At 37.7% G+C, this 13,766-nt stretch overlaps 1 protein-coding gene across 1 annotated transcript in view; it reads left to right on the top strand.

Moving 5' to 3' along the window:
• The window catches only part of MACROD2 (mono-ADP ribosylhydrolase 2), a gene marked incomplete at both ends in the record, with an annotated part of 2,062,459 nt that overhangs the window by 1,919,341 nt on the left and 129,352 nt on the right, over positions 1-13,766 (top strand). The window contains 2 exons of the mRNA XM_080716162.1: positions 1,598-1,708; positions 6,187-6,255. Coding sequence (XP_080572288.1) covers positions 1,598-1,708; positions 6,187-6,255 — 180 coding nt within the window. The remainder of the gene's footprint in view (positions 1-1,597; positions 1,709-6,186; positions 6,256-13,766) is intronic.

Raw genomic sequence — 13,766 nt, 5'->3', positions numbered from 1 at the left:
TCACTTAGCCCTCCCCAGTTCCCACCCCCTTCCCTTCTTCTCTTGTTTGGCCTAGTGATTGACTTTGATAGTTTATGAATGTATGTCATGTACATTAAGGAATTTCCCTCTTGCCCCTCCCATCTCTCTCAGTTAAGTCTCCTTATTTGCTCATCTATGGTATATTAAATATCAGTCCCTTATACAATTTTTATTTCAATCAGGTCAAATACAATGTTTTCTGATCTGAAACTCTCTTCCATAGTTTGTAAAATGTTTCTCCATTGCTTCTGAGGTTCAATTTTCAGCTCTACTCGTAGAGGCCTCCTCTTTGGAGGATTCACCAATCTCTTGCATCTGCATTAAGAGGCAGTACTAGTAGCAGACAGTGGTGGGTCAAAACATCCATGCAAGATGAGGTTAAGAGAGTTGGGTCTGCTTGTTGGTCAGGAATTTAAAAGGACCCAGCTGGCTGATCCTTCTCTTCATGTTGGCTGAGTTTTCTGTTAGCTGCATTTGTCTGGCAGCTGGACTGGATGGTGCTAGAAGCCTTTGTTCACTGCCCCTCGATGCTCGACCTCAGGCCCTTCCCTTTCCATACTTCCCTCTCCCTGGGAGGATAGCCTGAACTTCTTGACAGCTGTGGCTGGATGTTCAAAAGAAGGAAGCAGAAGTGGCCATGCCTCTTAGGCAGTTGAAAGTTCCAGAACCTCACCTCCATCACAGTCCATTAGTCTAAACAAGCCAAAGCACAGTGAGAATTCAAACGAAAGGGAAAGAGACTGTACTTTTTGAGAGACAAAGGATTTGTGGCCATCTTTAGCCCATATTAATATAGGCCAGTGATGTCGGCTTCTGTTTTCTGTACTTAACTATGTATTTTACATTTTGCTCCAGTGTCATTTATTTATCATTTTATTTGCTTTTTTTTCCAAACAAAAAGTTATTTGGAGACTCTCCAAGCAATGAGTCATAAAACCAGGCCTTTAATTACCTTTAAAAAGTATATATATATATATAATCTCCACAGATGTGATACATATTTTATGACAAAATAAAACTAGATGGTTGCTAGTCCACCACCCCATTGCACCTACATACTTATTTTTTTCACAGAATCACATGCTAGGCAAAATAATTGGATCAAGACAAAATATTTCATAGCATAGATATGTTAAAAGTTTATGCAAAAGTTGAGAGAAAATAGATTTTCTTTTTGCAACATGTATCAGAAAATAAAGGGAACAAATGCAGTCAGCCAAGATTCATTACACAGTGCAAGTTCCTCGAGTCAAAGGAGAGTAGTAAATTGGAACTTAAATCTGTATTGCATTTGGGAAATTCACAGCAAAGAGATGTTGCCAGAACTGCTGTGTGAATTTTGTTTACCACAGTTCAACATTTCATCCAGCAACTCATGTGAGAAAGGATGAGTATAAATGCACCTATTTATGTAGGTAATTTTTCTGTTTCATGCCTCTGATTCATCTCTCTGCCTTGCTTTATGGGGAGTCATGCTACATTGCTTGCAATTAATTTCAGTGCTGCATATTAGCCATAAAGATATATTTCATAAACTGACTTGATGTATTTTTCCCCTCTGTGCTTTTCTTGAAAGATGAGAATGGTCCAGAGGAAAAACAAAGCGTGGAAGAAATGGAAGGGCAGAGCCAAGAAGCAGGTGGGCTCAGATTTCTTTTGAGGAGTCTTCTAGGCCTCATCCACCGAGGTGAACAATAACTTTACTCAATGCTATTGTCTGAAAATGTTTCTACTTTTTCACCTGATTAACTCCAGTGTTCATTCAGGCCTCCAGTTCTGTTCACCATGAGTTGAGTGTGCCTCTGAACAGAATGCTACATTCTCACTTGATGTCTCATTCACCAATTTCATTTTTCTTCCCTCTGATAACAGTTTGCTTGGTAATACTTTAAGGAGGATGGGTATAGATTGGAAGGGCAAAATCAGAGCTTGGATGATTTGGAGGTCAGACAACACTTAGTAGAAATAGTTTGAGGGGGGAAATGAAAACTATTTAAAGGGAATGAATAAGAAGCTTTCCCTCCATAATGAATACAGTGGGATTGATTGGTTTTTTTTGGGGGGGTTTGGGGGTTTTTTGGGTTTTTTTTTTGCTATTTTCCATTACATTTTGAGAAGCCATGCTTCTGGTTATTTCTCCACATGTAACAGAAGATAGACCCAGAGTCTGACTACCTCACCTCCCTCTAAAAGCTCTAAGTGAGATCAGAAACCTTCCAGATATCACCTCTGTTCACAAAAGGACAGATGTGTCTGTTGAAAGTTTATAGATTCTACACTGTTGATTATAAATTGAACATTTTAAAATAAAACAGCATTTATGGCACAAAGGGATTGAAATCACCTTTGATTTATCATCTCTCCTACCCAATTCTATGTTCAGGCACTCTCTCCTTTAAAAGAATAAATTGCACTATAATGCAGTTACCAGCCTAATCACACAAATAAAAATATCCTTCCTTCCATTTCCAAGTGATTTGCCTAGTTCTAATGAGCCCCATAGAGGGGCATTTTTAAATAGCGGGCTCCATCTAATGTGTGCCAGGCACATCCTAGGCCATATGCGGAACTCTTGGAATTAAATCAGGTAGTATGATAAGTTTCCCACAGAAAACTTCCTACATTAACCTTGGAACTTTTGCTAGGGAAACTGGGTGCTTTATTATTAACCTGGAAGATGGAATTGAAGAAGGCCAATCAGAGAAAGCACTGAAGCAAGGCAGCAAGGACCTTGTGTAGCTGTTGCTGGGTCACCTGGCTCCCTTTGCTAAAATGCAGTCCTTGCAATGAAATGAATTCTGATACAGCAAACTGTTGTTATTCAATGCTCCCCACCCCAGCCCACACATCGTTATGCTCTGTAGACGATGAGCCTTATGTGAAAGCTGTCACTGTTTTTACTGTTTGGGCCTGACAAGTATTAGTCAACCAACTGCTTGACAGCTGAGGCTATTCTCTGACTTTTGAAGTCTGAGGTTTTATTCACTTTCTGTCCCATGCTGTCTTTATTGAGATAAATTTTTTCCTACTAAATATACATACACACACTCTTCTCTCTCAGTCTCTCACTTGCACACATATATACATGCACACACATTTTCCTGGGCTTCGTTTTGCTTTGGTGGTTCTAGGAATTGAACCCAGGGACATTCTACCTCTGAGTCATACCCCCAGTCCTTTTTATTTTTTATTTTTCTTAAACATAATCTAGCTAGGTTGTTGAGAGTCTCACTACCTTGATGAGGCTGTCCTTGAACCTGCAATCCTCTTGTCTTGGCCTCCCAAGTACTGGAATTACAGGCATGTGCCACCACACCCAGCTTTTCCTGGGTTTTATGCATCCATTTTTCCTTAACCAGTTGAGTACAGGTAGTTTCTTTTTGGATTTTGAATCACCTTGCCTGCAAGCAGAGCATGGTGTAATGTAAGCCTCCTCTCCACCTCTTGCCTCTCATGCATTATGGCAGAATTGCCTCATAATATAAAGAGCCCTAACATATCGCTGAGTGGCTCAGGGAGCTCCTCCAAGTGTCCCTGCCTATTGACTCAAGGTCTAGCAGCCCAATTTATATGTGATATTGGCCTTTGTCACCAGACACTGCTACATTTTCTGCTCATTTCATAGCAACCCAATTGAGAGTGCAGAGAATCAAAGACATGGTTCTAGTAATCAAAGCTCTTTGGTTTTTGTTTTGGTGATTGAACGCAGGGACATTCTATTAACTACACCACCATTCCTATTTAGTTTTTATGTTGAAATGGGGCCATGCTAAGTTGTTGAGGGTCTCAGTAAGTTGCTGAGGCTGGCCTCAAACCCCCCACTAAAAACTCCTTTGACCTGCTGCTATTTTTACAAAATACAAACAACATTTTTTATTCAATATAATTTTCAGTACCAGTTTTGATTGAGTAATCTTCAGGCCTCTTCCATTTGATAGGAAAAAATACCATTTCAAAACCAGCATGGTTCAGAAGTTCTGACTGTTGGCATGATTGAATCAAGCCAAACTGATATGTAATATATATCAAAATGCCAATAACAAATATACATCAGGGGCTTATGGTATCTCAGGCACTGTTGGGGCACTGGAGATATAAACAATAAAGACAACATCTCTGTTTCATGAAGCTTGTATTCTGGAGGAGTAATCAAAGCAATAAACAAACAAAGAAGGATACAACTATCAAATACTGATTCATTCCTTCCAGAATGAGATTGGAACAAAGAGATGGTAAAAAAAAAAAAAAAAAAAAAAAAAAAAAAAAAAAAAAAAGCACTTTAGATGGAAGGAGCAAAAAGCCTAGAGACAGGCCAGTGTGACCAGAACAGGCTGGGCTCAGGAGAACAGGATGTGAGTTCTGGTAAGCGATAACAGAACCAAACTATCCGATGCTGTATTATTTGCCTTTATTAGAACTACAAGAAGAATTCAGTGGGAGTTTTAAGTAGCAGAGCAACAGAAGCTATGTTTTAATAAGCACATTGCCTGTGAGGGTGCATGGGTTAAAGAGGTAGAGTGAGATAAGTTAGAAGACTACTTCAGGCGAGCAATGGTGGTGTATTCTGGAAATGGGGGCACAAAGAACTGATATGTGCCATGTTCTGGAGATAGAGACAACAGAACGTGCTGGTGTATTGGGTGAGACCTGTGGGGCACAGAGGAATCCGGGCTAAGTCCTATGGTTTTAGCTTCGTGAACTGCATGCATGACAGCTCCACTTACTTATTTATGGAGTGCAGGCCACGGGATATAGTTTTATTTTAGGATTTACCTATAATAAATTTGAAAAGATGCTCAGACAGCCATATGGGATGTCAAGAAGCCAGTTAGATATGTCACTCCAGATTTCCAGGAAAATATGAAGGACTACAGATACATGGTTAGGACTTACTGGCATGTACATAATATTGAAAGACATGGGGATGGATGAGATTCATTAGCAAGACTATGCAAAACTAAAGATAATGAGGCTGGCACAGCATGACATCTAGATATGTGGCAACAGAAGAAACAGCCCAAGAAAGTATCTCAAGAACAGGGTAAAGACTGACAAGTTTTTAATTCCATTAAAAATTGTATTTAGCTGGGCGTGGTGGCACACGCTTGTAATCCCCGGGCTTGGGAGGCGGAGACAGGAGGATCGTGCTGGTTGGAAGCCAGCCTTGCTGGCTTAAGAGACCCTGTTTCCAAATAAAAATATAAAATGTGTCTGGGACTGTAGCCCGGTGGTAGAAGGGTTTCCAGGAAACCCAGTACCACCAGAAAAAAAAATTGTATTTACTGTTCCAATAGATATATAACCTAAAATTAATAGTCATCTTTATATATGTATATATATTAGACAAAATGTACTAGAAAATATGTGATCTGCCTCTAAATGTGTGTTATTTCTCATGCACATATGAATTTAGTTTCATGGCCATGTTTTCATGAAAAAACATTTGTCTATTTTTTCATTAACCATTTCAAAGAACTTTAAGAATCTCTTATATCTTGATGTTTTAATGTCAGTAGCTAATTATCCTTTTCTGTGTGCCAAACATAAAGAGTCCCTGTGGTTCTGATGATACTAAGAAGAGACCAACTGATTACCTGGTACTGTGAGGGAAACAAGGACCTCTGAGCCCTTGGAACCCACTCTCCAAATGGCTTCTGGTCCCCTTTCCCTGGTCTCCATACTGACAGTCACAGAACTGTTCCTTAAATTTTGATAGCCTGGCATAAAAACAACCATGAAAGTGCTATTGCTAAGAAAAAAAAACAAACTTTAGAATCTTTCCCTCATAAAGGTACTTCACAGAAACTTGCAAGCATATACTTTCCTTCACATTCTGTTACCAAGAAAAAATAATCATATTCCATTTTTTAGTATTATGGAAGAAGCAAAATGCTAGCGTTATTGTCATTACACTACTACCAACAAATAGAATTCTTTGCTTCAAAATAGCTTAGTCCATTGGTGTCTGTCTTTACTGAAGGTTTCTTTTTCATAAATTATAAAAAGGAATCACAACCCCCTTGCCCTTCAAAGACCATCAAGTGCATTCCAGCATGAAATTATCTCACAATTTCTTTGGTGGAGTTGGGAGGGAGATGCAAGGGCAACAGAGCCCCAACTTGACAGCATGAGTTCTGAGGCCATGTTTCTTCTTCTGCCTTATAGATGGTGTGAGCACTGCCACAGTGCCCAGCCCTGCTTCAGAAGAGACAGTGGAAGTTTGTAAAGATGAAGGTATGTAGCCAATTACTGCACCTAAAAATCAAACTTTTTTTTTTTTGAGGGTCTGGAGATGGAACCCAGGAGCATTAGACTTCTGAGCTATACCCCCTGCCCTATTTTTTACTCTTTATTTTGAAACAAGGTCTCACTAAATTATGGAGGACCTCATTCAGTAGCTGAGGCTTTCCGCAAACCATGATCCTCTGGTCTCAGCCTCCCGAATGCTGGGATTACAAGCTGCACCACCATGCCCTGCTAAAATCAGACTATTAAAAGTAGACTATTTAGGGTTCTATTTATATGGGAAAATGTTGCAGTGAGCAAACATATTTCTTTTTAAACTTTTCTATTTCTAATAGAGACAAAAATTCTGTCTTATCTCATATCTAGCATCTTCAGAATTTCTGTATACATTTACATTTGTTTCTCTGAAAATTAACAATAAAATAATATAATTATAAGGAAAATGATTATAGATGATGTTTATTCAAAATACTGGAAATAGTCACTTTGTTTAGAGCTGCTCATCAGGAAAAAATTTTAAAGAGTGGCATTTGAGGATTACCTACCAGAGACTCTACTATCCAAGAATGAAATATCTAAAGGACATTCTTAGCCGGGTGTGGTGGCGCACGCTTGTAATTCCCGCGCTTGGAAGGCGAAGACAGGAGGATCCCGCAGGTTCGAAGTCAGCAGCGCTGGCTTAAAAGACCCTGTTTCCAAATAAAAAACTATATAAAAATAGGTCTGGGAGTGTAGCCCGGAGGTAGAAGGGTTTCCAGGAACCCCAGTACCACCAAAAATAAATAAATAAAAATAAAAAGATAAAAAATAAAGGACATCCTTAGAAATAAATATTTGACAAGAACATCATTCTCCATTATGTTACTAAGAGATAATGTTGCTGATCCAAATATTCATAGAAGAAAAAAATTACTTTTCTGTGAGAAATTTTGAGGCATAGGTATGTAGAATATTGATGTGATACTATTACTTACAAAAATATCTAAACAAAAATAAAATAGTCCTGTTTTTTTCTCCCTCCTAATTAGCTGCCAAGTCACCACACAAAAATGTAATATATGGTAACTATTAAACCCATTCTGTGAGTGTCAGACTAAGCTCTTATATTTATATAAATGGGCATCTGGTTAAAAACATTAGATCTACTCAGAACTTTAAGATACATATATTGAATACATTTTTGTAATATGCAAATAGTCATTAATATTTTCTACTCTTTGAAACAGTCTTGAAAGTTTAGTGCTCAGCTACCTGGATCATCAAATGTTTCTTGGTATTAATTTTATTTTCTAAATAAATTTCTTTCATAGAGAAGATAATTGCTTGAGTGTGAATTCTGGGGTCATCTAAATGGGATTTAAATCCTGGTTCTGCCATTGGCAATTTAGGTGATCTTTCATAAGCAATTCAAGAGATTAACAAGGAAGTAGCTATTAGAAATTAATGATGTGTAGTGGACCTCTTTGTGCCTCAGTGTCCTGTGTAGAATGTGAACAGCGATCACGTCTACTGCCCGCAGTAAAATAATATGCTCCTTCCAGTTGCTTAAACTGTTCGCCTGATGCTGGTGTAGATTTGGCCTCCAAGAAGACAGAATGAGGTGGAGATTGGGAGGCAGGTGCTTATTGAGGAAAGCTCTTGAAATCTACTCAAATAATATAAAAAAGAAGTAAGTAAGCAGAACTAGATAAAAAAAAAAGAAGTTAACCTGCAATGCATTTTCAGAAGAAATGTCAATTTATTTGAAATTTAAAGATTGTATGACCCTTTTGATAGTTTGGGGCAAGAAAACTAAGCCATTCAAACCTGCCATGTGTAAGGTTTTTGATGCTGGCTGAGCTGGGAATAGGGAATAGACTTAAGTGAGACAGTTCCCTTCTGATGCAGTAATTCTGGAAGCCAAAGATGGATAAGGTCTTCCTATACCTGGGAGAATAAATTCCTCATTCCTAAAGGGTTATCTGGGTGGCCCAACATAGTACCCACCAGTCCATTGCCATTTGGGGTGACACTTTTTAAATGTATACCTTGATGCCTTCCTTTATACAATTTAAATATGTTTTTGCATCCCTTGCTTAAAAACATCTGATGTATCTAAAAATATAATTTATGTTAGATATCCACAGAGGTTCTTAGAAGAAACTCTAAATCAACAGAGAGAGAGAGAGAGAGAGAGAGAGAGAGAGAGAGAGAGAGAGAGAGAGAGAAAGCGGGCGCAGCCCGGTGTGTTGGCGCACACTTGTAATCCCAGCATTAGGGAAGCTGAGACCAGAGGATCGTGGTTCATGGACAGCCTCAGCTACTTAGTGAGACCCTCTACAACTCAGTGAGACCCGGTTTCAAAATAAATAATAAAAAATAGGCCAGGGGGTGTAGCTCGGAGGTCGAATGCCCCTGGGTTCCACCTCCAGACCCACAAAAATAAATAAATAAATAAATAAATAAATAAATAAATAGGAAGAAAGAAAGAAGATAGAGAGAGAGAAAGAGAGAGAGAGCGAGAAAGAAATATAGTAAGTCAGAGTGAAAAGATAAAAAGTAACCAGGCATGGTGGCACATACTTGTAAGCCCAGTACTTGGGAGGCAACTCAATGAGGCCTTCCATAACCTAGTGAGACCCTATTTCAAAAATAATACTTTAAAAAGAATAAAAATAAGGTAGGGGGTGTAGCTCAGAGACAGATTCCAATTCCGGCAGCATACACACACACATACACACACACACACACACACACACACACACACACACACACGGAATACAGTGTTCATTTTAAGCAAAAAATATATTCTAATAATTTAGCTTATAATAAAAATGCGAAGTGTCATGAAGTCAAACAGCAAGAGTTTAAAAAATAAGAATGACAGATAATCTAATTTGAATCTTTCAAGCTGAGATTTTTTTTTTCCTGTTGAGTTGTTGAGAGTTGTCACACCTTTGAAGAAACATACTGTTTGTGATTTTTTATGATGCTTTTAGGACCTCACACCATTAATTGCTCATGCCAGGATAAATTTTTAATACTTTCAGGATATTTCTTAAAATAAAACTTTTTTTTTTTTTTTTTTTTTGGTGGTACTGGGGTTCCTGGAAGCCCTTCTATCTCCGGACTACACTCCCAGACCTATTTTTACATTTTTATTTGGAAACAGGGTCTCCTAAGCCAGTGCGCACGCGGCTGGCTTCAAACCTGCGCGATCCTCCTGTCTCTGCCTCCCAAGCGCGGGGATTACAAGCGTGCGCCACCACGCCCGGCAAAAATAAAACTTTTAATGATGGTAACTCATCAAAGAGTTCTGTTATGTATCACAAATGCAGTTCCCTCATAAGGCTATATGTGTAGTTTGAAGGATTTCACTGAAATAAATAAATCCTATTTATTTGGGAAAAATACAAGTGTTTTTAAATCCACATTATTACATTACCTAGTTTTAATTTATAAAAAAAGAACATATAAGATTTTTGCTTTTCACTCTGAAGTAGCATGTGCATAAGACCACTCTTTAAAACTGATTATCAATTAAAGCTAAGACAAAGTGTTTAATACTTAATGAAACTGTCATCTTGACAGACAGGTGCATAGTTTGAAATGAAAAAAAAATCATTGAAATCCTCCAAGACTGAGGTCAAGTTGAGGTTAAAAGAAAGTCATAAGTGTTAAGGATTCATTTCAAGCATTCTCCATTATTAGCTTTCATGCAGAAATATCTCTCCTCAGTGACACTAAGGCTATTTTAGAACCCTGCAGTTATAAGATCACTTATAGAAATGCTTATTACACTTTCAAGTTTAAATTGCAGAACATTTTTGCTGATCAAAGGTCCTGAAGGAGCCCCTGTTCTTTTGACTTTGTTTCTAGACTGTGATACTGACTGAGCATCTTTTTGGACTTTTGAATGACCCATACTGTGGACTGGTCTTGTTTTCTCTCGCCAATATAATTCCCATGGAATTTGAGATTTGCTCGGTTATTCCAGCACTGCTTGTTGGTTGTCTGACTGGCTTTACATTTGTTATAACTTTTGTTTCCACTGGAGACTACCATCTTCCAGATTGCATGGACTGAAAACAAGAAGGCAAAATGTGAAATGGCCTTGGTCTCTTTTTGGAGAGATAAGATTTTTAGAAGATTTAAGTTGCATGAAATTTGAAGAATTTCAGGAGGAAATGATTATTAAAACCCAGGGTTCTCTATGCTATCAATTTTGTTCAAATGGTCTGAGCACATTTCCCACTGTGAACCAAGAACTAGTGCCTTTTGCTCACTTAGCCCACATGACTGCTAACTATGTAAGCCAGTAACAGGAGGTGCGACTCATTGGATTATGGGCCAGGAGTTGGATTGTCATCTGCACACTGACAACCCCTCTTCCCAATGATTCAGTGCAGCTGCAGGGTGGGCAGGAGTTGATGTGGAGGGATGGGATATGAGGTAGAGGAATGGTGATAAATAGTCCATGTACACAAGGTGTACACCAAGAATGACACACTTAGAATTGAGCTGAAATTAACTCCCAGGTAAAGCTGGCCTGGGAAGATATTTATGAGTTGTAAACATTCTTTGGTTATTTGCAAAACTGGGCATTCACTTATCTATTGAGAGATTATTCTTCTACTGGTAAAAATACTCTATTAATTTAATGGTGTTTGGCACTTTAAATCCTTAAAATTAAATTCAGAAATACAAGTGTTAAAGCTACTTAAGTTCATAACTATATAAGAAATCAGATTAGGAGTCATATAAACACAGGAATAGAATTCATAAGAATATCAAGTACTCTGGCTGAAACTTCTGCAAAGTTATACTTGCTATTATTTAATAAGATATATTCAGTTTCTGGCTGGGCATGGTGGCCCACACCTGTAATCCCAGTTCTTGGAAGGTTGAGACAGGAGAATGGCAGGTTTGAGTTCAACCTCTGCACTTGATGAGACCTTCAGCAACATAGCGAGACCTTGCTTTTATAAAAACAGTTAAAACTAAGGGGGAGGGTATTGCTTAGGTGTAGACCACCCCTGGATTTAATCCTTAGTACCCCCCCACACACACACACAAACTAAGGAATAGTCAGTTCTATTATCTAATACTTCTTCTTTCCCTCCATGTATATGCATGTATAAATATGTAACAATGAATCCCACTATTAGGTATAATGATGTACCAATAAAAAAGGGAAAATGCCATAGTCATTATCCTCATGTCAATGATAATTTTCTAGTATAGTTGTCTTTACACTTTTAGATCTTATATCTGCAGCTCTTTATCCACTCCTATGGCTAAGACACCTTACTAGGATTTTTCTAAAAAGTGCTGTTTAAACACATCCTGATTCATCAGTTTTATTATTTAATCAGTATCTAATTTGACTTTGAAGGTCACCTAGACCAAATCATAGTCTCATTAATATTAAAAGCAAAATCAATTAACACTCAGGTGCACACCTGAACTCGGATTCCTTTGGAACTCCATGGAAGTCATTTTGTTGCTATTTGGCATTTATAAAGTAGATGTCAAAAGATTTCTAAACCCTTAATCTAGTTCCAGACCCCATGGAGGTTAAATTACTATAGGAAAAGGGGAGAGCTAGAGTCAGCCCTGTCCAAGAGAGCCAAAGAGAAAGGATGAGGTTATGTTTGAGGAAGTGGATTTTGGCATGTGGAGGAGCGCTGCATACATGATGCCAACCAGCGCTGGAAGCCTGGGCCAGTGGAGTTGATTAAAAATTCAAGAACTAAGATACATGGAGTGTCTCCTGTATTCAGTGCTTTAAATTAATGTATAACACATTCTTCATTTCTTCAAAGGGTAACCTGAAACTCGGAGAAGGAGAGCAAAATGTACATATGCAGGGAGCTAGGATAGGAGAACAGTGTTATTAATGTTAACTCCCATAATTACCACCCACATGAGCTTGCAAAGTTGTTTTTAAAAAGATGCCATTTATTCCATTTTTAATGTTACATTTATTTTTCTGCTTATAAGAAAAATAAATACTTATCAAAAATATTTTAAATATATAAAATATAAAATATAAAGGCATACAATGCTTTACCTTTTAAAGATTTAACTGTTAAAATTGTCTCATTTAACAGCACACCATGAATATTCTCCCATGTCTTTAAATATGCCTCAGAAGCATGACTTTTATTGGAGTCATAATATTTCATCATCTTGTTGTCCCACAATTTACATAGCCAGTGCCCTAATGTTAGATTATTTAGTTATTTACAATTTTCCATTATAAATAATAAGGGAATGCAGAGCATAAATTTTAGATAAATCTTTGTGTGTATCTATTATAAATTTCTCAGGATAAATTGTGAATTCTTTGTTGATTTAGTAGGGAAAAGGTTAAAACATTTTATTCCTTACATGTATCTTTATCTTAAAAGTAATAAGTAATGCATGTTTGATATATATAAACAAAAGACTAAATGAAAAATATTCATAAATTTAATCCCCAGAGGCAAACATTTTTAATATACCGATTATAAACTCCTATTGCCTTTCTAGGGAGCCATGTACATATATAGAGGCATTTTTTAGGGTATTCTGTAATATATAACAATTTAAAACTATCTTTTTTACGATATTTATTTATATTCTTTTTTACTTTTTTATTTTTATGTGGATCATATTGAAAATGGCATACATTCACACAGTGCTTGGAGCTCTCCCCCCCACCAGCTTCCCCTTTCTCCACCTCTCAAAAATGAGTGTCCAGGTTGACCATGCTACATTCATGCTTTTACACATATGCGAATGTAGGTCCTCCATTAATCAACGTCAGCCTACTTCCTCTCCTATCCTTCCATTCTAGCTTTGCTGAGGATTCCCTTTCATTATCTGCAAACCCTCTGGTCTCCCCATTACTCCCTAGTTTGGGCATATTAGAGAAAACATATGTCTCTTCTCTATCTGTGCTGGACTGATCTCACTTAACATAATGTTCTCCAGGTCTTTCCATCTTCTTGTGAATGACATGATTTTGTTCTTTATGGTTGAGTAGAATTCCATTGTGTGTATTTCCCATAATTTTTCAATCTATTCATCTGTAAGATTATGAAATTTTCCCCATGTCTTTTTTTTATTTTATTTTTTCCAGCTTTTTATTCTTTATTTTTTATTGGTGCATTGTAATCATATATCACATTGGAATACAAAACTTGAGAGGATATACAGGCACACATCATCCAATTAGCCCTCATCCAGCCCCCATACCATTTCCTCCCCCTCCCTCGATCCCATGCTTCTTTGGTGATTAACTTTGATACATTTGTTTATGTACCTCCTGCATTTTAAAGAGGCTCCATCCTCCCCTATTCCATACCCTCTGATGAACCTTAGTTGCTTCACTATAGGGCCCTTTCTATAGCTCGACCTCTTCCTATTGCCCCTTTACTCATAGTTTTTGCTGATTAGGGGAAGCATCTGATTTTTATTTTCTGCGATATTTCTCTGTGCATGCCGCATTGCAAGTACCGATCCCACTCTTGACG

The sequence above is a fragment of the Muscardinus avellanarius genome (genome assembly GCF_963383645.1).
Source record: "Muscardinus avellanarius genome assembly, chromosome: 19".
NCBI classification, from domain to species: Eukaryota; Metazoa; Chordata; class Mammalia; order Rodentia; family Gliridae; genus Muscardinus; species Muscardinus avellanarius.
Note: the sequence above shows the minus strand (reverse complement) of the source record. Positions and strands in the feature narration are given on the sequence as shown.